Source organism: Bombina bombina, chromosome 1, assembly GCF_027579735.1.
Source record: "Bombina bombina isolate aBomBom1 chromosome 1, aBomBom1.pri, whole genome shotgun sequence".
Classification (NCBI taxonomy): domain Eukaryota; kingdom Metazoa; phylum Chordata; class Amphibia; order Anura; family Bombinatoridae; genus Bombina; species Bombina bombina.
Window position 1 is genome coordinate 1113534978 of NC_069499.1, and position 25770 is coordinate 1113560747.

At 40.5% G+C, this 25770-nt stretch overlaps 1 protein-coding gene across 1 annotated transcript in view; it reads left to right on the plus strand.

Annotated features, from left to right (window-relative positions):
* Nucleotides 1-25770, plus strand: part of MLLT6 (MLLT6, PHD finger containing) — a 374449-nt gene that overhangs the window by 274063 nt on the left and 74616 nt on the right. The window contains exons 13-16 of the mRNA XM_053697755.1: nt 5890-5956; nt 23873-24000; nt 25065-25226; nt 25442-25518. Of these exons, the coding sequence (XP_053553730.1) occupies nt 5890-5956; nt 23873-24000; nt 25065-25226; nt 25442-25518 (434 nt within the window). The remainder of the gene's footprint in view (nt 1-5889; nt 5957-23872; nt 24001-25064; nt 25227-25441; nt 25519-25770) is intronic.

A 25770-nucleotide genomic window follows, 5' to 3' on the forward strand; every position in this document is an offset into this window, starting at 1 on the left:
TTGTTATTTCAACTGTGACAGTTTTTTGTGCTTCTTAAAGGCACAGTAGCGTTTTTTATATTGCTTGTAAATTTATTTAGAAAAGTATTTCCAAGCTTGCTAGTCTCATTGCTAGTCTGTTTAAACATGTCTGACTCAGATGAATCTCTTTGTTCACTATGTTTAAAGGCCAATGTGGAGCCCAATAGAAATTTGTGTACTAATTGCATTGATGTTACTTTAAATAAAAGTCAATCTTTACATGCAAAGAAATTATCACCAGACAACGAGGGGGAAGTTATGCAGACTAACTCTCCTCACGTGTCAGTACCTTCGCCTCCCGCTCAGGAGGTGCGTGATTTTGTGGTGCCAAGTACATCAGGGAGGCCCTTACAAATCACTTTGCAAGACATGGCTACTGTTATGACAGAAGTATTATCTAAATTGCCAGAATTAAGAGGCAAGCGCGATAGCTCTGGGTTAAGGACAGAGCGCGCGGATGAGGTGAGAGCCATGTCAGATACTGCGTCACAGTTTGCAGAACATGAAGACGGAGAGCTTCATTCTGTGGGTGACGGATCTGATCCAGGGAGACTGGATTCAGAGATTTCTACTTTTAAATTTAAGCTTGAGAACCTCCGCATATTGCTAGGGGAGGTATTAGCGGCTCTGAATGATTGTAACACGGTTGCAATTCCAGAAAAATTATGTTGGTTGGATAGATACTATGCGGTACCGGTGTGTACTGACGTGTTTCCTATACCTAAAAGACTTACAGAGATTATTAGCAAGGAGTGGGATAGACCTGGTGTGCCTTTTTCCCCTCCTCCCATATTTAGGAAAATGTTTCCTATAGACGCCACCACACGAGACTTATGGCAGACGGTCCCTAAGGTGGAGGGAGCAGTTTCTACTTTAGCTAAGCGTACCACTATCCCGGATAAGAAATTAGAGGGTTACCTTAAGAAAATGTTTGTTCAACAAGGTTTTATCTTACAGCCCCTTGCATGCATTGCGCCTGTCACTGCTGCGGCGGCATTCTGGTTTGAGTCTCTGGAAGAGGCCATTCGCACAGCTCCATTGGATGAAATTATGAACAAGCTTAAAGCACTTAAGCTAGCTAACGCATTTGTTTCTGATGCCGTCGTACATTTAACCAAACTTACGGCTAAGAACTGGATTCGCCATCCAAGCGCGCAGAGCGCTATGGCTTAAATCCTGGTCAGCTGACGTGACTTCTAAATCTAAATTGCTTAATATTCCTTTCAAAGGGCAGACCTTATTCGGGCCCGGCTTGAAAGAAATTATAGCTGACATTACGGGAGGTAAGGGCCATGCTCTACCTCAGGACAGGGCCAAATCAAAGGCCAAACAGTCTAATTTTCGTGCCTTTCGTAACTTCAAGGCAGGAGCAGCATCAACTTCCTCCGCTCCAAAACAGGAAGGAGCTGTTGCTCGTTACAGACAGGGCTGGAAAGTTAACCAGTCCTGGAACAAGGGCAAGCAGGCCAAGAAACCTGCTGCTGCCCCTAAGACAGCATGAAGAGAGGGCCCCCTATCCGGAAACGGATCTAGTGGGGGGCAGACTTTCTCTCTTCGCCCAGGCTTGGGCAAGAGATGTCCAGGATCCCAGGGCGTTGGAGATCATATCTCAGGGATATCTCCTGGACTTCAAAACTTCTCCTCCACGAGGGAGATTTCATCTTTCAAGGTTATCAGCAAACCAAATAAAGAAAGAGGCGTTTCTACGCTGTGTACAAGACCTCTTACTAATGGGGGTGATCCACCCAGTTCCGCGGACGGAACACGGGCAAGGATTCTATTCAAATCTATTTGTGGTTCCCAAGAAAGAGGGAACCTTCAGACCAATCTTGGACTTAAAAATCCTAAACAAATTCCTAAGAGTTCCATCATTCAAAATGGAAACTATTCGAACCATCCTTCCCATGATCCAAGAGGGTCAGTACATGACCACAGTGGACTTAAAGGATGCCTACCTTCACATACCGATTCACAAGGATCATTATCGGTACTTAAGATTTGCTTTCCTAGACAGGCATTACCAGTTTGTAGCTCTTCCCTTCGGATTAGCTACGGCTCCAAGAATCTTTACAAAAGTTCTGGGCTCACTTCTGGTGGTACTAAGACCGCGAGGCATAGCGGTGACTCCGTACCTAGACGACATTCTGATACAAGCGTCAAGTTTTCAAATTGCCAAGTCTCATACAGAGATAGTTCTGGCATTTCTGAGGTCGCATGGGTGGAAGGTGAACGTGGAAAAGAGTTCTCTATTACCACTCACAAGGGTTCCCTTTCTAGGGACTCTTATAGATTCTGTAGAGATGAAAATTTACCTGACGGAGGCCAGGTTAGCAAAACTTCTAAATGCTTGCCGTGTCCTTCATTCCATTCCACACCCGTCAGTAGCTCAGTGCATGGAAGTAATCGGCTTAATGGTAGCGGCAATGGACATAGTACCATTTGCGCGCCTGCATCTCAGACCGCTGCAATTGTGCATGCTAAGTCAGTGGAATGGGGATTACTCAGATTTGTCCCCCCTGCTAAATCTGGATCAAGAGACCAGAGATTCTCTTCTATGGTGGCTTTCTCGGCCACATCTGTCCAAGGGGATGACCTTTCGCAGGCCAGATTGGACGATTGTAACAACAGACGCCAGCCTTCTAGGCTGGGGCGCAGTCTGGAACTCCCTGAAGGCTCAGGGACTATGGACTCAGGAGGAGAAACTCCTCCCAATAAATGTTCTGGAATTAAGAGCAATATTCAATGCTCTCCTAGCTTGGCCTCAGTTAGCAACTCTGAGGTTCATCAGATTTCAGTCGGACAACATCACGACTGTGGCTTACATCAACCATCAAGGGGGAACCAGAAGTTCCCTAGCGATGTTGGAAGTCTCAAAGATAATTTGCTGGGCAGAGTCTCACTCTTGCCACCTGTCAGCGATTTACATCCCAGGCGTGGAGAACTGGGAGTCGCCAGACTTTTCATCCGGGGGAGTGGGAACTTCATCCGGAGGTCTTCGCTCAACTGATTCATCGTTGGGGCAAACCAGATCTGGATCTCATGGCGTCTCGCCAGAACGCCAAGCTTCCTTGTTACGGATCCAGGTCCAGGGACCCGGGAGCGGTGCTGATAGATGCTCTTACAGCCCCTTGGGTCTTCAACATGGCTTATGTGTTTCCACCATTTCCGATGCTTCCTCGTTTGATTGCCAAGATCAAACAGGAGAGAGCTTCGGTGATTCTGATAGCGCCTGCGTGGCCACGCAGGTCCTGGTATGCAGACCTAGTGGACATGTCGTCCTGTCCACCGTGGTCTCTGCCTCTGAGACAGGACCTTCTAATTCAGGGTCCTTTCAACCATCCAAATCTAATTTCTCTGAGGCTGACTGCATGGAGATTGAACGCTTGATTCTATCAAAGCGTGGCTTCTCGGAGTCGGTTATTGATACCTTAATACAGGCTAGGAAGCCTGTTACCAGAAGAATTTACCATAAGATATGACGTAAATATTTATATTGGTGCGAATCCAAGAGTTACGTTCAGGCTTTTTGTCAGGCTTTAGCTAGGATTAAGCCTGTGTTTAAGACTGTTGCTCCGCCGTGGAGCTTAAACTTAGTGCTTAACGTTCTTCAAGGCGTTCCATTTGAACCCCTTCATTCCATTGATATCGAGCTGTTATCCTGGAAGGTTCTGTTTTTGATGGCTATTTCCTCGGCTCGAAGAGTCTCTGAGTTATCTGCCTTACATTGTGATTCTCCTTATCTGATTTTTCATTCAGACAAGGTAGTTCTGCGTACTAAACCTGGGTTCTTACCTAAGGTAGTTACTAACAGGAATATCAATCAAGAGATTGTTGTTCCATCACTGTGTCCTAACCCTTCTTCAAAGAAGGAACGACTTTTGCATAATCTGGACGTAGTCCGTGCCCTGAAGTTCTATTTGCAGGCAACTAAAGATTTTCGTCAAACTTCTTCCCTGTTTGTCGTTTACTCTGGACAGAAAAGAGGTCAAAAGGCTTCGGCTACCTCTCTCTCTTTTTGGCTTCGTAGCATAATACGTTTAGCCTATGAGACTGCTGGACAGCAGCCTCCTGAAAGGATTACAGCTCATTCTACTAGAGCTGTGGCTTCCACCTGGGCCTTTAAAAATGAGGCCTCTGTTGAACAGATTTGCAAGGCTGCAACTTGGTCTTCACTTCACACTTTTTCAAAATTTTACAAATTTGACACTTTTGCTTCTTCGGAGGCTATTTTTGGGAGAAAGGTGCTTCAGGCAGTGGTTCCTTCTGTTTAATGTTCCTGCCTTGTCCCTCCCTTCATCCGTGTACTTTAGCTTTGGTATTGGTATTCCATAAGTAATGGATGACCCGTGGACTGACTACACTTAACAAGAGAAAACATAATTTATGCTTACCTGATAAATTTATTTCTCTTGTAGTGTAGTCAGTCCACGGCCCGCCCTGTCTTTAAGGCAGATCTAAATTTTAATTAAACTCCAGTCACCACTGCACCCTATGGTTTCTCCTTTCTCGTCTGGTTTTGGTCGAATGACTGAATATGACATGTGAGGGGAGGAGCTATATAGCAGCTCTGCTTGGGTGATCCTCTTGCAGCTTCCTGTTAGGAAGAGATATATTCCATAAGTAATGGATGACCCGTGGACTGACTACACTACAAGAGAAATAAATTTATCAGGTAAGCATAAATTATGTTTTCTAGAAGTGTAGCTTCCACCAGAACAAAGCTATCTCTAAATAGCTTATTGGTTCTTACCAAGCATTGCTAATATGCAATCTTAATATAAAGATAGGAGAGATATTTTTTTTTTTTTTGTTCTAATCCATGGATTGGTTAAAATGATCTTACTCTGTGTTTAGGTCTGTATTTGTCCAGTGACATTGTTTGTTGATTTTCCTCATTTTTTTCCCATTGTGTTAGCTTTCCCTCTCTCCTTGAGAGAATGGATGGGATCCTTAAAGATCCAGAACGCTACAGCATAGTACACAGTGATTGCTTGATCATTGTAGAAGATTATTTATATATTTCCCTAATTGGCCCTGCAGAGGAGATAATAGAAACAATACTCAAGGTTTACAAGGGGTAGTTCATTGACTGCAAACCAACAGTTCAAAATGTTTTTGTATGCAGATTTGTGATGAATGGTATGTTATATGTAAAACCAGAAAAACAAAAATACGTTAAAGGGATATGCTACCCCATGATATTTTATATTGAATAGATACCTACCTGGAGCACTACATGGCAGGAAATAGTGCTGCCATCTAGTGCTTTTGCAAATGGATAACATTCTTGCAAAACTGCTGCCATATAGTGCTCCAGAAATGAGCGGGCTCCTAAGCTTACGGCCCTGTTTTTCAACAAAGGATACCAAGAAAACAAAGAAAATTGATAATAGAAGTAAATTAGTAAGTTGTTTAAAATTGCATGCTCTTTCTAAATCCTAAAATAAAAAAAAGTGTTTCATATCCCTTTAATATTTCTTTAAAACCATACTGTGGAATCTATGCTTAAAATGGCCCTTACTGTAAATAAGCCAGTTACAGTTTTATATGAGCAATCTATTGTGCCCAGTCTTTTTACATTTTATCCTCGGGCTGGTGGTTGGGTCTTGATTGGACATTAGAAAATAATGATTACTATTAAGTTAGGTGTTTTTCAAGATCCTTTTTTGGGGGTGGGAGAGGAATTGGTGGGAGACATGAATCAGGTATCATTTTATTTAGGGCCTAGAGAAACATTTTTTGTTTGTTAGAGATTTTGGAATTATTTTTGGGCTCCTTATTCCTGCTTTTATTAAAGTGCTATTGAAGCTCTGCAATACTGTAGATAGGTGCTTGCATGTGTAATAAAATAACTTTTTTTTCCTCCAGAGCCTGAGTTGGAAGACTGCAGTTTTGCGTGTAGAGGGAGCTCCCCCAGAGAGAGTCTGTCATCCATGTGAGTGGGGAAAACCAGACCGTAAGAAAAAATATTGATATGTTTAAGTGGTGGGGAGGAAACCATGTGTATCAGTTGAGGGTTTTATACGAGTGCTGTATATTTATGGGAAATAATTGTTTTAAGTGTAGAATCTATCAAAACAGGTGAACTATGTGAATATTGGAGGGTTTTGATACACTTTATTCATATACATCACATCTCAGCTTTATAAAACAATATTTTCATAAAGGTGGTGAGAGTCCACAAGCCATTACTCTTGGGAATTCCACTCCTGTCAACAAGGAAAAGGCAAAGAATCCCAAAATTCCAAGAGACCTTAATAACCCTCCCACCTCACTGGTAAACTAGACTTATCTTTGCCCCCTGTAGGAGGAAGGTGAAGAATGGATGTGTTCCAAGTGTTTTTCAGTGAGAGTGATTCTCAGATCGATTTAAGGCCCATTTCCCCCTCAGAGAGCAATTGTTTTGACAGAGTGAAGTTTATGGAGTATTGGGTAGTGCACAATTACACTCAGGTGTCGCGGGATTGGTCACTAGCCTACTCCTGTTGGATTGTCGTCATACTCCACATACTCTGATCCTCTGCTGTTACGCATACAGAACTGGATTGGCTATCTACTGGAAGCATTTTTTTCCTGCAGATGGTAAGTCCAGTAGTTTGGATGCTTATTAGGCAAGTATGTTGTTTATTTATGTGGGCACTCACAAAGCCTATAGACTATTAGTAGGTACACTTAGTGTTGTACATAATAGCCAGGGGACTAGCTTGTTCGAGCTATGTTAGCACACGTCGGCTTCTTGCAGCTTTTTTTTTTTTTTATTATAATTTTTTTTTTTGAGGATTTTAAAACCGTACAACATATAATGGTCACAAGTGTTACATTTTTAGGAGCAAAAACAGATATGATACATAAACAAATTTTGTGGAAATAAATGAATAAAAAGTAAGTGACATTAGCTTCTGAATCCTTCATTTTGTAATAATAATAGCTTATTAAAATGACTACTGAGCTGACCACATGGGGTCATATGATCATGAAAATAAAACGTATGTGGTAGTCTCTAGAGAGACCTCTCTTGGGTCTTATAATGAATATATATATAGGGGGGGGATAGTCAACGGGCAAAGAGCCGCTCTATGATAAAAGGTAATAAGAGGGGGGGGCGGAGCCATCTATATTAGAGCGGGCAAGTAGCCGAGATAATGTAAAAGGGAATCGGTGATGTATATAGGGGGAGAGGTATAAATGACATCAGTCATTCATAATGTAATATACAAGCGGTGAAATTTTTTTACAATAGACCATATAGGCTCTTTCATAAGGCAAAAATAACAGGCTTAAGATACATACATCTATTAATAAAAAGATAATATATAAGAAAAAAACACTTACCACGTAACTAGCTAACAAATCTGCATCTCCTTTCAGGCAGACACAATAATCATAGCAAATTGGGATATTAAACTAGAGCCTGGGCTGTCATGGGCATAATAAGTAATACACAAATATGTACATGCAGATAGTCAACTTTGTCACAGTATATCTAATGTTATCAGCATGAGCTAAGTGGATAGCTGAATATAGAAATGATATATCCCTGCGAACCAGCATGAGGAAGAACATTGCCAAATGAGATAGCCATGCGTACGCCTTATAATTATAAAATACCTAAAAACTAAAGTGTAAACTAAAGGTGCTTACTCCTACCTGTGCAGAGCAAAACTCAGGAGAATATGTAACATTAAGAAACTATGGCCAGAATACTATTAAATAACAATTAATATTGGACTGAAGTCCTTTTAGAAATACAGCTATAGGGTCATTAGCTGCAATATGTATTAAGGATCTAGCGAATGAATTCAAAGCTCTGACAGCAAAGAGTCTTTCCAAGGTGGTAATGTGTGTGGCTTAACTCTCTAAGTCATCTGAATATTAGAATGTTCCAAAACATAAAATTAATGGAATTTTGTAATGTTTCGTTACTATACACTCACACGTAGGGATTCTAGAAGTAAGGTACTGTGTGATGCCACAAAAGAGATTAAAGTATCCAAAATATCAGTCATTTGTACCAATATAAGCCACACTTATAAATTTGCCAGACCATGTATAAAGTATGTCCTAACTCATAGTAGCTGAAGAATCTGGTAGGCCAAAGGGAGGGTTATAGTATAAAATTTAGGCCCTGTAGAGGTAAAAAAGGAAAGTTGACTATAGGTATTGAAAATATTTAGCACATACATATATGGTAGTGTAAAACCTCCATGGTATGGAAAAGGAAAAGCCTAGCTTAAGTGAAAGTAAGTTGAGGGCTCATTAAGTACAGTAAGGACAACACATATTAAATCCAAAAACAAATGTGTAATAGCAACACTATAGTGTAGGTGGATCTGATGTGCATGTCATAATAAATAGAAAACCTTAGCTACCCTGTACCAACCACAGGCTAAATGTTATATCACACTCTGAGCAACCCACCCTAAGACAAATATTGCAGGGGGAATGGAATGTGTTGTATTTAATTAGATCTGCCAACTAGTTCACGACGCTCAGTCACAGTTAGCTATAAGTAAGAAATGATAAGCTAGCGTACTAGTTATATCTACAGAGTATAAACAATAACTCCTAGAGCCAGCCTATGAAATTAGATTGTAAGAAAAATATTAACTCTGTTCAGCCCACACTATGAAATTCACTGAGACACATGTTTGGCTATGAATCCTCTTATGTACCCCCTAATATAGCAATGCACTCTATGTAAAAGTAATTTGCAGCCTATGCTTGTAATAACTATGCAGGAGTAGGAATTTATATACTCTTAAATACTCAACATGCGTTACAGAGGTTAACCGTTTAGACACAGGTCTTCCAGTCAGCACACTTATAATAAGATACAACAAAAAGGAGTAGTCCTGCTATAATTTCCGTAAATGTATTTCTTATACAGGCAGAGAATCACATTAAACGCTATAACGAAAAAGGATTGTCACGGTCTATGTAAGGACCTACATATAAAAGCTTTGTAGAACTGTAAGGTCTTTCCTCATGCGAGGGATAAGACACTCCTAGCCATAAATTTGGGGACATCAAACTAGAGAGTCAACATTAGCCATAACAGACATAATGTAGAGTCCAACATACAATGCAAACTTTTTAACAAACTTTTCTCTGGAATATAACATAAGTCAATTACTGAACGGCAATGCTCAGTCTTGAAAGGTGTTGTCTTGCCAAAGTAGCTGATCCCTTAGCCTACACCACTGCTAGATAACTCAGTTTTACTATGTATGCTGTGTAGGCTTATCATATGTTGCCCAAGATGATTCATCAGATGAAGGGAGTAGACATAGTTCTACATCATCTCCTTCTGTGTCTATACCAGTTATGCCCGCGCAGGCGACCCCTAGTACTTCTAGCGCGCCAATGCTTGTTACTATGCAACAATTGACGGCAGTAATGGATAACTCCATAGCAAATATTTTATCCAAAATGCCTGCATTTCAGAGAAAGCGCGATTGCTCTGTTTTAAACACTGTAGAGCAGGAGGGCGCTGATGATAATTACTCTGTCATACCCTCACACCAATCTGAAGTGGCCATGAGGGAGGTTTTGTCAGATGGGGAAATTTCGGATTCAGGTAGAATTTCTCAACAGGCAGAACCTGATGTTGTGACATTTAAATTTAAATTAGAGCATCTCCGCGCACTGCTTAAGGAGGTGCTATCTACTCTGGATGATTGTGACAACCTGGTCATTCCAGAAAAATTGTGCAAGATGGACAAGTTCCTAGAGGTTCCGGTGCACCCCGACGCTTTTCCTATACCCAAGCGGTGGCGGACATAGTGAATAAGGAGTGGGAAAAGCCCAGTATACCCTTTGTCCCCCCTCCTATATTTAAGAAATTATTTCCTATGGTCGACCCCAGAAAGGACTTATGGCAGACAGTCCCTAAGGTCGAGGGGGCAGTTTCTACACTAGCCAAGCGCACTACTATTCCTATCGAGGATAATTGTGCTTTCAAAGATCCTATGGATAAAAAATTGGAGGGTTTGCTTAAAAAGATTTTTGTATAGCAAGGTTACCTCCTGCAACCTATTTTGTGCATTATTCCTGTCACTACAGCAGCGTGGTTCTGGTTCGAGGAACTAGAAAAGTCGCTCAGTAGAGAGACTCCGTATGAGGAGGTTATGGACAGAATTCACGCACTTAAGTTAGCTAATTCCTTTATTTTAGATGCCGCTTTGCAGTTAGCTAGATTAGCGGCGAAAAATTCAGGGTTTGCAATTGTGGCGCGCAGAGCGCTCTGGCTAAAGTCTTGGTCAGCGGATGTATCTTCCAAGACAAAATTGCTTAATATCCCTTTCAAGGGCAAAACCCTTTTTGGGCCAGAATTGAAAGAGATTATCTCAGACATCACTGGGGGTAAGGGCCATGCCCTCCCACAAGATAGGCCTTTCAAGGCCAAGAATAAGTCTAATTTTCGTTCCTTTCGCAATTTCAGGAACGGACCGGCCTCCAACTCTGCAGCCTCTATCTAGACAAGAGGGCAATGCTTCACAAACCAAACCAGCTTGGAAACCGATGCAAGGCTGGAACAAGGGTAAGCAGGCCAAGAAGCCTGCTGCTGATACCAAAACAGCATGAAGGAGTAGCCCCCGATCCGGGACCGGATCTAGTAGGGGGCAGACTCTCTCTCTTCGCTCAGGCTTGGGCAAGAGATGTTCAGGATCCCTGGTCACTAGAAATAGTTTCTCAGGGTTATCTTCTGGAATTCAAGGAACTACCCCCAAGGGGAAGGTTCCACATGTCTCACTTATCTTCAAAACAAATAAAGAGACAGGCATTCTTACATTGTGTAGAAGACCTGTTAAAAATGGGAGTGATACACCCAGTTCCAACTGTGGAACAAGGACTGGGGTTTTACTCAAATCTGTTTGTAGTTCCCAAAAAAGAGGGAACCTTCAGACCAATTCTGGATTTAAAGATTCTAAACAAATTTCTAAGAGTGCCATCGTTCAAAATGGAAACTATTCGAACGATCTTACCTACAATCCAGGAGGGTCAATTTATGACTACCGTGGATCTAAAGGATTCGTATCTACATATTCCTATCCACAAAGATCATCATCAGTTCTTAAGGTTCGCCTTTCTGAACAAACATTACCAGTTTGTGGCTCTCCCATTCGGGCTAGCCACTGCTCCAAGGATTTTCACAAAGGTACTCGGGTCCCTTCTAGCGGTTCTAAGACCAAGGGGCATTGCAGTGGCACCTTATTTGGACGACATTCTGATACAAGCGTCGTCTCTGTCAAAGGCAAAGGCTCAAACAGACATCGTTCTGGCCTTTCTCAGATGTCATGGGTGGAAAGTGAATATAGAAAAAAGTTCCCTGTCTCCGTCGACAAGAGTTCCTTTCTTGGGGACAATAATAGATTCTTTAGAAATGAAGATTTTCCTGACAGATGTCAGAAAGTCAAAACTTCTAAATGCTTGTCAAGTTCTTCACTCTGTTCCACGTCCTTCCATAGCTCAGTGCATGGAAGTAGTAGGGTTGATGGTTGCAGCAATGGACATAGTTCCTTTTGCGCGAATTCATCTAAGACCATTACAACTGTGCATGCTGAAACAGTGGAATGGGGACTTTACAGACTTGTCATTGTCACGACCAACGCCAGTCTAGTGGGCTGGGGCGCGGTCTGGGACTCCCTGGAAGCTCAGGGTCTATGGTCTCGGGAAGAGTCTCTTCTCCCGATAAACATTCTGGAACTGAGAGCGATATTCAATACTCTCAGGGCTTGGCCTCAACTAGCAAAGGCCAGATTCATAAGATTCCAATCAGACAACATGACGACTGTTGCTTACATCAACCATCAGGGGGGAACAAGGGGTTCCCTGGAGATGAGAGAAGTGACCAAAATCATAAAATGGGCGGAGGATCACTCCTGCCACCTATCTGCGATCCACATCCCAGGAGTGGAAAACTGGGAGGCGGATTATCTGAGTCGTCAGACATTCCATCCGGGGGAGTGGGAACTCCACCCGGAGATATTTGCCCAGTTGACCCAATTATGGGGCATTCCAGACACGGATCTAATGGCGTCTCGTCAGAACTTCAAGGTTCCTTGCTACGGGTCCAGATCCAGGGATCCCAAGGCGACTCTAGTGGATGCATTAGTAGCGCCTCGGACCTTCAACCTAGCTTATGTGTTTCCGCCGTTTCCTCTCATTCCCAGGCTGGTAGCCAGGATCAAACAGGAGAGGACCTCGGTGATCTTGATAGCTCCTGCGTGGCCACGCAGGACTTGGTATGCAGACCTGGTGAATATGTCATCGGCTCCACCATGGAAGCTACCTTTGAGACAGGATCTTCTAGTACAGGGTCCATTCGAACATCCAAATTGAACGCTTGATTTTATCTAAGCGTGGGTTTTCGGATTCTGTGATAGATACTCTGGTTCAAGCCAGAAAACCTGTAACTAGAAAAATTTACCATAAAATATGGAAAAAATATATCTATTGGTGTGAATCCAAGGGATTCTCATGGAGTAAGATTAAAGTTCCTAGGATCCTTTCCTTTCTCCAAGAAGGTTTGGATAAGGGATTATCAGCGAGTTCTCTAAAAGGACAGATTTCTGCTTTATCTGTCTTGTTACACAAACGACTGGCAGCTGTGCCAGATGTTCAAGCTTTTGTTCAGGCTTTGGTCAGGATCAAGCCTGTTTACAGACCTTTGACTCCTCCCTGGAGTCTGAATTTAGTTCTTTCAGTTCTTCAAGGGGTTCCGTTTGAACCTCTACATTCCATAGATATCAAGATGTTATCTTGGAAAGTCCTGTTTTTGGTTGCTATTTCTTCTGCTAGAAGAGTTTCTGAGTTATCTGCTCTGCAGTGTATTCCGCCCTATCTGGTGTTCCATTCAGATAAGGTTGTTTTGCATACTAAACCTGGTTTCCTTCCAAAGGTTGTTTCCAACAAAAATATTAACCAGGAAATAGTTGTGCCTTCTTTGTGTCCGAATCTAGTTTCAAAGAAGGAACATTTGTTACATAATTTAGATGTAGTACGTGCTTTAAAGTTCTATTTAGAAACAACAAAGGTTTTCAGACAAACGTCTTCTCTGTTTGTCGTTTATTCTGGCAAGAGGAGAGGTCAAAAAGCTACTGCTACCTCTTTCCTTTTGGCTGAAAAGCATCATCCGATTGGCTTACGAGACTGCCGGACGGCAGCCTCCCGAACGAATCACAGCTCACTCTACTAGGGCTGTGGTTTCCACATGGGCCTTCAAGAACGAGGCTTCTGTTGATCAGATATGTAAGGCAGCGACTTGGTCTTCCCTGCACACTTTTGCCAAATTCTACAAATTTGATACTTTTGCTTCTTCGGAGGCTATTTTTGGGAGAAAGGTTTTGCAAGCCGTGGTGCCTTCCGTTTAGGTAACCTGATTGGCTCCCTCCCTTCATCCGTGTCCTAAAGCTTTGGTACTGGTTCCCACAAGTTATGGATGACGCCGTGGACCGGACACACCAATGTTGGAGAAAACAGAATTTATGCTTACCTGATAAATTACTTTCTCCAACGTTGTGTCCGGTCCACGGCCCGCCCTGGTTTTTTAATCAGGTTTGATGAATTTCTTTCTTTAACTACAGTCACCACGGTACCCTATAGTTTCTCCTGTTTTTTTCTCCTGTCCGTCGGTCGAATGACTGGGGTGGGCGGAGCCTAGGAGGGACTATATGGACAGCTTTTGCTGTGCTCTTTGCCATTTCCTGTTGGGGAAGAGAATATTCCCACAAGTTATGGATGACGCCGTGGACCGGACACACCGTTGGAGAAAGTAATTTATCAGGTAAGCATAAATTCTGTTATTTATGATCTTATCTCCCTCATGTGAATGAGTACCCCCAGTAAGAAAGATTAATTTTACCAATGTGAGATTGGGAAGGTCAATCTTCAAAACATTAATAATCCAATATTCGATTCTTAGCCATAACTGCCTTATTTTGGGGCAGTCCCAGATCATATATAATAAATTAGCTGCCAATAGGGCACATTTCGGGCACCTATTAAATTTAGGATTATGCCATTTATGGCATTTTCGTGGTGTGTAATATGATTAATATAACAGTTTTATATGAGACTCTCTCCAGGTCATTGACAAGGTTACCTGTAAAATAGTAGCTAGGGATTGTCGGATAAGGGCAGGATCAATAACTTGATCTGGAATTAAAGCTGCCCATTTATTTGCAATATCGGTTAAATTTGAGTCTCCCTTCTGTGAAACTAAGAGCTCATACCAAGGTGAGATTGATAGGATGTCATTCTTAGACAGGCATATCCAGTTATCAATTTTACCCCAGGACCAATTCCAGCCAAACTCAGAGACAAGCTCATATACATAGTGACAAATTTATAAGTAGGCAAAGAAATCCTTGTTAGCTACTTTAAATTCTTGTTTTAGGGCGTCAAAAGATTTAATCGTTTGTGACTTCTGATCAAGAAGTTGGGCTATGTAAATCAGCCCAACTTTTTCCCAGTTATAGAAGACAAGTGCCGCGGTGCCTTCCTGGAAATCTGGGATACCTAGAATTGTTTGATGTTTGGGTAAATTAGGATTGACATTCAGAATTGTACCTATTTTCTTCAATACCTGTATTATAGAATATATGGATTTAAATTGTTTCACCTGTTTAGGGATTGATCCATACAAGCAATGGATTAGAGCCTCTGGAAAAAGTGGGAGGATCATGTTTTTTTCTAAGCTATTATTCGTAAAATAGTCCTGATTCAAGATCCAATCAATCACTATTCAACTTAAAAACACAAAATTGTACATTTTTAAATCAGGGAGATCCAAACCTCCAGTTTTCCTGGGAAGAGACAATTTCTTAAGGGAAATTCTGGGCCTCTTATTCTGCCAAACAAAGTAGCATAATGCAGTGTTTAGTGCCTTAATGTCCTTGCTTTTTAGTAAAACTGGGCAGTCCGTCCCGACATAGAAATGGGCAGATTCAGCCAGCTTCTCATAGTCTCTTTAACCTTACTCAAAATAGGGAGAATATTAAATTTATACCAGTTCTGGGGTAGGGAGGCAATATTTATTCCAAGGTACCTAAATAAATTGGATCCATTTTTAAAGGGATGTCAGAGAGAGAGTCCCCTGTTTGTCTAATCCAGAATAATTCAGATTTTGGGGTATTAATTTTATAACCCGAAAATGAACTAAAGGAGCTGACTATCGAAACCAGTTTCAGGATGTTAATCGCTGTGTGAGATACATAGAGCAAAATGTCATCCGCATAGAGTGCAATTTTTAGAATTTTAGAACCTACCTTTATACCTTCTAGTTGCTGTCTGATCAGTATGGCTAGAGTTTCAATCGAGACATCGAAGAGTAATGGAGAAAGTGGACATCCTTGCCATCTTCCTCTTCTAAGAGTTAATAGAGGAGATTCCATGTTTTTAACTAACAATTTAGTGTATGAGTTATGATATAAATTCTCCACTATTTTTAAAAAGTTATCTTTAAAGCCAAATCGCAATAGTGAGGTTAAAAGGTGATCATAATGTATTGAGTCAAATGCTTTTTCGGCATCTATCGTAATGATAGCAGAGTCAGTACACTCCTCTCCCTGTTTGTTATTAAAATAATCAATTGTTAAAAATACCTCTCTTATCTTTGCTGCTGAGTTACGTTTATGTAGAAAGCCTGCTTGATCTTTGTGTATAATATTTTTTAAAACACACTGTAATCTTTTTGCTAATATAGTCGTGGAAATATTATAGTCAGAATTAAGCAGGGCAATGGGTCTGTATGAATCCTTTTAATTGGGGTCTTTCCCTTGTTTCAGAATTAGTATAGTTTGAGAAGCTGCAAAATAAGGAGAGACCTGATTTTACTCTATATAAATAGAGTTAAACAACCTTTCAAGATGGGGAATAATTACAGGAGCAAGGATCTTATAGAATTCGTTCGGGATTGCGTCAGGACCTGGCGCCTTATCTGAAGGCAAAGACTTAATCGTCTGTTTAATCTCCTCAGTGATTGGAGCATTAGCTCATATAGCATCCTCCAAGGATTAGAAATATTTCTCCAAAATGCTTATTTATTATCTATGACTGACTCTTTAAAAGAATATAGCTCCTTATAATAGCTTAAAAAGACTTCTAGGATTTCTTGCGGGGAGTTAATTGCTCTATCTGTTTCCTCCAGAGTTAGAATCGGGGATGAGCTTTTATTGTTTTTAACTAATTGTGCCATTAATTTGCCTGTTCTATTGCCATGCCTATAAATTTTCCCCAAAGAAATAAGCTCTTTTACCAGCCCTTAAAAGGGCTTTTTGCGGGGCATTGTCATAAAGAAATCAGCTCTTTTGCATCTAATCTAAATCCCCCTACACCGCCGCCAGCTATATTAACTATATTAACTCTAATTATATTAGGGTTAATATAGTTAATATAGTTATTATATTATATCGTCCGGATGGAAGACTTCTTCTCTGCCGCTTGATTGAAGACATCGCCCGGATCGGATGAAGAGTTTGGCCCGGCTGGGTGAAGACAAGGTAGGGAGATCTTCAGGGGGGTAGTGTTAGGTTTTTTTAAGGGGGGTTTGGGTGGGTTTAGAATAGGGGTATGTGGGTGGTGGGTTGTAATGTTGGGGGTGGTATTGTGTTGTTGTTTTTTATACAGGCAAAAGAGCTGATTTCTTTGGGGCATGACCCCCAAAAAGCCCTTTTAAGGGCTGGTAAGGTAATAGAGCTGTTATCTTTTTTTAATTTAGAATAGGGTAGGGAATTTTTTTTATTTTGGGGGGCTTTAGAATAGGTGTAATTAGCTTAAAAATCTTGTAATCTTTTTTTTATTTTTTGTAATTTGGTGTTTGTTTGTTTTTGTAATTTAGTTTAGTTTATTTAATTGTATTTTAGTTTAGATATTTGTAGTTTATTTAATTTATTGATAGTGTAGGTGTATTTGTAACTTAGGTTAGGATTTATTTTACAGGTAAATTGGTAATTATTTTAACTAGGTAGCTATTAAATAGTTATTAGCTATTTAATAGCTATTGTACCTAGTTAAAATAAATACCAAGTTACCTGTAAAATAAATATAAACCCTAAAATAGCTACAATGTAGCTATCTTAGGGTTTATTTTATAGGTAAGTATTTAGATTTAAATAGGAATATTTTAATTAATAATATTAATATTAATTAGATTTATTTTAATAAGAATTTAGTTAGGGATGTTAGAGTTAGATAGGGTTATTATACTTAATATATATATATATATATATATATATATATATATATATATATATATATATATATATATATATAAAATAACGATATTAACTATATTAACCCTAATATAATTAGGGTTAATATAGTTAATATATGTAATATAATAACTATATTAACTATATTAACCCTAATATAATTAGGGTTAATATAGTTAATATATGTAATATAATAACTATATTAACTATATTAACCCTAATATAATTAGGGTTAATATAGCTGGCGGCGGTGTAGGGGGATTAGATTAGGGGTTAATCTATTTAATATAGGTGGCGGCGGTGTAGGGGGATTAGATTAGGGGTTAATACATTTATTATAGGTGGCGGCGGTGTAGGGGGATTTAGATTAGATGCAAAAGAGCTGATTTCTTTGTGACAATGCCCCGCAAAAAGCCCTTTTAAGGGCTGGTAAAAGAGCTGATTTCTTTTGGGAAATGCCCCGCAAAAAGCCCTTTTAAGGGCTGGCAATAGAGCTGTTAAATTGGGGCAATGTCCCGCAAAAGGCCCTTTTAAGGGCTGGTAATAGAGGTGATTACTTTAGGGGGATTAGATTAGGGGTTAATGTATTTAATATAGCTGGCGGCGGTGTAGGGGGATTAGATTAGGGGTTAATACATTTAATATAGCTGGCGGCGGGGTAGGGGGATTAGATTAGGGGTTAATAATTTTAATGTAGCTGGCGGCGGTGTAAGGGGCTCACATTAGGGGGTAGTTTAATGTAGCTGGCGGCGGGGTAGTAGCTCACATTAGGGGGTAGTTTAATATAGCTGGCGGCGGGGTAAGAGCTCACATTAGGGGGTATGTAATGTAGCTGGCGACGGTGTAGGGGGATCACATTAGGGGGTTATACTTTTAATGTAGGTGGCGGCAGGGGTCCGGGAGCGGCGGTTTAGGGGTTAAATACTTTATTAAGGATTGTGGCGGGGGATCGCGGTTGACAGGTAGATAGACATTGCGCATGCGTTAGGTTTTATTTAGCAGATCGCGGTTGACAGGTAGATAGACATTGCGCATGCGTTAGGTGTTAGGTTTTATTTTGCAGGTAGTTTAGGGAGTTACTGGGCTCCAATACACAGCGTAAGGCTTACTACGGCTGCAATTTGTGGCGAGGTGAAAATGGAGTAAGATTTCTCCATTTTCGCCACGTAAGTCCTTATGCTGTATATTGGATACCAAACTGCGCGGGTTTGGTATACCTGTCTATGGCCCAAAAAACTACGGGCGAAGGCAGAAATATACGAGCGTAACTTCTAGGTTACGCCGTATATAGGATACCAAACCCGCACAAAATTCGGCGTCGCCGGCTTTTGCGGGCGACGCTGCATATCGGATCTGGCCCTAGATCTTCTTAACAGTTTCCTTCTAATATTAAGTGTGTTTTTGATTATTAATCCCCCTGTTCAACTTTGCAACTTTTCTATGGATCATTTATTGCATTTTTTATCAGACCAGCTGCTTCTAAGGATATCTGTCCTCGCTCTGTATTGCTACAGGGGAGTTATTCTTATTATGCTCCAGGATTTAAAGATTTTGTATGCTCTACTCTATCTGAAAGTGTGGGGGCTATTCCTCCTCTAAGTAAGCGTAAGAGTTGGTTTCTGATAATTCCTCATTTAGCCTATCGGGTCTAAATAGATCTAAATTTGTAAAGCTGCATGTTTCAGGAGCAAAGGAGCGGGGAAAAGGAGAAAAAACTAAACGAAAAAAACAAAAAAAAAAAAAAAAAACAAAAAAAAAAAATATATATAAAAAATTGGTAAGTGTGTTATCCAGCTCAAGTAAAGTGTGGTACATAATGTAGTCATCCAGCATAAGCGCCAACCTGTTATGTATAGTAGCATTGCCAAAGGCTCGACTCATACGTACCTGGAAACCAATCTGCATGGGATTTCTACTGGAGCAACACTATCAGCCAAATAAGGTAGGGAGCGTCCCTCCAACAAGGCGTAAACTATTCAAGAGAATTAAGAAAAACATTCCCACATTAATATTCCCCCTCACCCCCCCCCCCCCCTCAATGTGTTCCCTCAGGGCTCGGAGTTCCTGTAACTGTAAATTAACCATTTGTTCCCCACAGAAAGCGATACAATGTGGTGAGAGTAACATGGTGTCTACACTAATATGTACATGGTAAAGAATCCTACAGCAACATACATCATATCGAGCAATTGACAATACCAGCAGAGTTACCCAGGGTATGATCCTCCTACCGCCCACCCCACAGGCGGACTCCGCACGCAAGAGAAGCAGCAAGAGGGCCAAACAGCACGAGGCACCCCAGGGACTCCCAAAAATTAAACTAGTTATGCGCCCCCCTGCAGGAAAAAAGGACCAGACATGGTAATGAGAGCATTTTTGTGGGTACACATATTAATAAATAACACACAAAAGTGCAGCAATACATAATGATTTGAACCGGCATTGACAACACCAGTATTATGATCAGTGTGCCCCTCCCGCCGCCCCCCCCCCCCCCCCCCCCCGCAGGCAAACCGCGCCGGCAGAAGGAGCCACAAGAAGGCCAGACAACAGTAGTATTTATCCATGAAATTGCCCAAGATTCCCATGAACATAAATCACCACCAGAAGCAGGTATTGCATGGACCAACTAGCATGATGCATAAAGAGGGATTTCAACATCAAAGCACATATGTCCAAGGGGGAACATAAAGAGTGTAAAACTTCCAGGTTGGCAGTTACAGACATAAGTAAGGCAATCAAACAAAGTTTAAACAAAATAAACTCAATTAACATTAAACTAACTAAAAAAACTTGATATAACATTTTTGGGCCCGTATTTGTACATTGTCCTCGGGCAGTTGGAATAGGACCCAATAGGGTTTCCCCTGAAAATCACCTATTTCTCGGTGTGTCCTTTCAAAGTCATGCAGATAGCTTCCGTGCAGAAGTCTCTCAGAAACAACAAGCAAAACCATAAACAGAAACAATAATGATTATGATATATATACGTGTTGGGTCATATAAGCGCTCAGGATCCTCAGCCCGCATCCCTCTGTTTCCTCTCCATCTCCAGGTAAGTCTCCACCGCCTGGGGGGAGTGAAAGTATTTGGGGCCAGCCGAAGTTTGCAAGCGTAACTTGGCTGGAAACAGCAAGGCCACTTGTCGGCCCTGCTCATATAGACGTGAACAAATGGGTGAAAAGTCTTTACGCTGTCTGGTGACTTCTGAAGAAAAGTCCTGGAATAACAAAAGCCTACTGCCCTCATATAGGACCTCCTTCTGTTGACGATAAGCTCTTAGGATGCGCAGCTTCTCCTGGAAGTTAAGACATCTGAAAATCACTTGTCTTGGTCTTGCACTGCTGTTTTCCAGATTTCTTTCAGGGCCAACTCTGTGGGCTCTCTCAACGTCCAAGGGCAATAGATCCTGTGGTATGCCCAGGAGTTTTGGTAAAACTAAAGCTGCAAAAGCCAGTAGATCCTTGCCCTTGACTTTTTCAGGCAGCCCCACTACCCGCAGATTATTGCGGCGGCTACAATTTTCCAAATCATCCACACGCTCTTGCGGTAACTTGTTTTGGCGCAGGATTTGTTGTAGAGAATTGCTTGATGCCGCCTGCCTATCCTCTATCTCAGAAATGCGACCCTCTGCATCAGAGAGTCGGGTAGAGTACTGCCTGACCTCACTGGTCAGGGTGTCAAGTCCAGCCTGCAGGCTTTCCATTTTAGGAAGAAAGAAGGATTTCAGTTCTTTCATTAACTGTGTCTGCTCTCCAGTACGCTTGACAATATCATCTTGGCTTGTCTCAATCACTGCCTGGGTCTCTATTTGATGTTTAGATTTCCTATCGCTGCCTTTGTTTTTCTGACTCATGGTGTCACTTTGAGAGGAGTTCAGTTTATAAAAATATTCGTCCACTCTCATCAGCAAACTCAGCAGTGACACAAAAACGGCAGACAAATGATAGATGAAAAAATATTGGTATTGCAAGCCTCAGGTTTCACCACTTTATATGAGGAAGTGTCTAAATTCTCCTCTTTTTCCCTGTACCCCTCTTTTAATAAAATGTATCGCAGAGTTTTTATATATGAGATCCCGCTGGGTCCCACTGACAAAGAGGGTTCATAGATAGAAAGCCCAAACTTTTGCAGAGATCAATTGTGATGGGATAGTAAAATGGATCACTTATCTGCAGACCAGTTCAACAAGCATAAAAAGAAAAAAAAAAAACTTTGATAGTGATATTTCTCAAATGTGTCAGAAATTGCTACGTGCAGGTAATCTGTCCCCACAAGACAAGCTGGGTATATAGTTAGACTAGCCGGGTCTCGGATTTTTAAAAAGGAGATGTCCCCTGACCGGGCTGTTATTACCCGCACTCAATCTGCGCATTTAGGGAGCAGGCAGTTTAGTCACAGTCAAGGCAAGCCCATCTATGTTTCAAAGTCTCTCACCTCGATCACCCTGATCAAAGTATAGGCTCAGGGGACACTGCTCAGGTCCGGATCTTCACAGGGTTGTCCCTTTGATGCAGCGTTCGTGTAGCTGCCAAGGCGCCTGACAATATGGCTGCCCACGTGGGTGCTTGCGCTGTATCACTACCGGGGGCCAAAGCTGTTGTGAAGCTCTGCACAGCGTTACCGATCAGTCGGCGATGTCCACTTACACAGGCACCCGACAAGACACAGCCCTTTATCCCAGCTTTAATATTTTTAAGGGTGTTTTCTTTTCCTGCTCCTAATATAGATTGTTGGGAAACTATACCTATGGTAGTTGAGGTTATTTATACTTTGGCTAAATGTTCTATTATTCATCTTTTTAGGTCAGCTATTAGTATTGCTTGTGTTTCTGCAGTCTCTACTCTTTGGTGTGATAGCTTACCTGAGCCATTTTCAGATGAATCTGCTGGTGAAGAGTTTTATATTCAATTAAGACTCTTAAAGTCAGATAATACTTTGTTTGTGACGCTATTGTTAACATTAATAAGATTTCATTGTGGCCCAGAGGTTACCACAGCCGCCTAGCAACCAGGGGGATGAGGGTTCAGATCCTGCTAAGTTTGCTGTTGTCTTATAGGACATGGTTTCTAAGTCTAGGCTTTTGTCTCTTCTATTTTAGTGAAAACATATGTTTGGACCTGGTCTGGATACTATTATTTCTACTGTGACTGGCGGTAAAGAAGCTTTTCTCCCTCATAACAGAAGTTTAATGGTAAGATCAGGGCATCTAACCATTTTCTTTCCTTTCATCAATCTAGGAACCAAAAGTACTCCTATTTATTTCTGAAACAGGGCTTTTCCAGAATTTACTGGAAGCCAAATTTAGATTGGATCAAGTCTAAAGAGTCTAAGAAAACTGCGGGCCTGATATAGAACTTCTGATAGGGACATAGTACGTCTTTTTTTTTTTTTTTTTAAAGTGTTTGGTTTCAATCTGTTCTAGATCTATGAGTTCTGTTTCATGATTCAAAGAATCCTGTAAAGACATGAGCCTTTTTTTCAGATCTGGAATATATGGAAATAATAGTCCAGTTCCAAGGATGTATTTCAACATTTTAACTGTTCCCAAGAAGGAGGGGACTTGCAAGCCAGTTCTGGATTTTAAGACTTTAATCAAGTTTCTCTTGGTTCCTTCTTTTAAGATAGAGACAATTCAGACTTTTCTGCCTCTTACAAGGGCAGTTTATATCTACAATAGATTTGATAGAAACTTATCTTCATATCCCTATCCACAGGGATCATCATCAGTTTCTAAGATTTGCACAAGCATTTTCTGGTTTGCCATCAGGATAAGGCGATTTGTTGTTTGTTTTCTTGTCTTTAGACAATTTTAGTCTTTCTTTTTGTCCTAATAAAAAATAAAATATTTTGAGAAAAGACTTCTTCATATTTAGGATATTGTTATAGTTTTGAAATTCTATTTGCAAGCTACTAGAATTTTAGATATTCTTCTAGGTTTTTTTTTTTGTTTTAGAAGGGGTTAAATGGCATAAGCTGTTTTGTTGTCTTTCTAAATGAAGCTTTTGATTCATAAGCTTTTTTACTAACTATACATTTTACTAGGTCAGTGGATTTTTTCTGAGCTTTTTAGAATGAGGTTTCTGGTGTTCAAATTTGCAAGGAAAGCTACTTGGGTCCAGGCCAGTGTCGCCTAGAAGGGAGCTTATCTGCTTAACAAGCTGAAGGCTGCATGTTTGAGCACAGTTATAGGTGCTGGTTCTTTGTTTCATTTCTTTTTCCAGATTCTTCGTTTTCAAAGTTTTTCCTTTTTCTGAAGTGGCTTTTGGTTGGTAAGTCCTTCATGCAGTAGTTTCTGGACATTTTAGTTATTTTTTTTTAAAAAAAAAGGGTTTTGATTTAAAGGAAATGGCTCCTTGCTTGGCTATATGTCAGACTGCTTTACCACTGAGGTGAGAGGGTTTTTATGGGCTCTTGGAAATTTTGGGAATCTTTGCCTCCTCCTTGTTGCCAGGAGTGGACTTCCCAGGAGTAATGGCTAGCAGACTCTCATTACCATGAAATAAATTAATTTAGCAGGTAAGCATAAATTATATTTCTTTATCAAGTGTTGGGAGGTATGGACATGGAGTGGGCTACTTAATGCAGGGTCAAGTGTGTAGAGGGTCACAACCTGACTGTATATTTCTCCTTCACAGGTCACCCATCAGCAGCTTACCGCCTCTGTTTGATCCAAGTGCCCCCTGCAGTCAAAATGAAAGTGTCCCTCAAGTCACTGCTAACCTTGAGCAGCTACTGGAAAAGCATGGAGAGGCAGGAGTTAATAGTAAGACTTAAATGCTTGTAAGGAAGAGGAGGAGATGGTATACAAACCTCTTTTTTTCCTTTGGTGCATTTTTAAATGTATTACTGTTCATTTCAAAACATTGTTTTTAGCAATCAGACCTTAAGGACCAGTTGCTCGTCCTGTTAGATTTAAATTAATATTCAACCTTTTTTATTATGCAAAAAATATTAAAATGTTTAAATAGTATGCATGATAGTGTTTTGTGTTGTCCATCTCTTTAATTGTGTATATTAGAGAACAATTAGTTACAAGTAACCATTTTAGAGAGGAATTTTTAGAAAACCGATCTAGGAAGCCTCATTGAGAAGTTTAAATGAGATAGCAATGACTATTGAAACAAAGAATGTCTTAGCAAAAGGTTGACAAGAACATGTAGTGCTGCCCAACTACAATCTTCAAGGATGTAAAGCTGGCCAGGATTTTATCATCCTACTGACTGATTCTATCTGAAGTTTGTATTTACTGTACACAAACAATGACACCCTTAAAATCACTGGACTGTTTGCAACGTTTGAGCATTGGAGTCACTCTTTCTGTGGACTATGTTTTATATATGTGCTGCTGTTGTAGAAATTCACCAAATGTCATTGTTTTCTTGTAGAAATGGTCTTAAAAGCAGTGTTTATCAATCAATTTAAATGCTATACCATTTCTTCTTTTAAAATGTTGTGACATCAATTTTCAGTTCAGGTGACTAAGGATTCCATGAATGTAAAACAATGAAAAATTGGAAAATATTATGAGCTAATTACAACATGCAAGTATTTTATACAATGTTTCCCATTATATGATACAACCTTTGTAATATTAACTAGTTTGCCTCACATCACTCGCCTTATGCAAATCTATTCTTCTTAATCCTATTTGCAATAACATCCCAAACAACTAGAGATGATGATAGCCCGCCCCGGAGTGTACTAACAGCCTGGTTGATAATCACAGCTCTAGAATGTTTCATTGTTTAGAAGTTGTTGAAATCTAGACTATTTAATAGTTTGTTTCAGTTCTATAGATGCCGCAACATTTTTTTTTTTTTGTTCCAGTTGTAGACATGCTCCAAGCCTTGCACTCACTGCAGAAGGAGAATCGTTCTTTGCAGGATCAGATATTGACTCTAACTGCACGAAAGGAGAAGCTGCAACTACTCAATGTCCAGCTTTCCTGCCCATTCCCTCCTAATTTGCCAACAGCTAACGCTTCACTTGGTGAGTGTTTGCTGAGTAATGCTCATAACCATTCTCCCCATTTCAGATCTCGCTTGTCCTTCCTATAGTCAAATCCACCATTTATATGTGATCCACTATGCAGTTTCATTCCTAGTTTTAGTTGTATTAAATGTTGCAGTTGTATTAACGTTTTCTTTATGTAGGTATCCCCCCTACCCTCTTTAATTGTATACTGTTGCACTGTCTTCTAATAGGTAGCTCACAAGATTATATCAATAATAAAAGTCCCACTTCAAAGGGCAGCTTCCGTACAGAGAATTCACTGTCTGAGGTAAGTAGTACATGGAATAGTGGGGTTTATGGTCTTGACTATAAACCATTACAGTAACATTACTTTCTTTCTCTATCTTTATCCTTCCGCTATGTTATGGCAGTAATACATAACTCATGCATAGAGCACTTAAATAGGCTTATGACATTTCTCTATACTGAAATCTTAAAACCTGTTTAATCTCAATAAATCTGTCTCCAATATGTCAGTAACAAATTCAGCAATTCGTCAATCATAAAGATACACTAAACT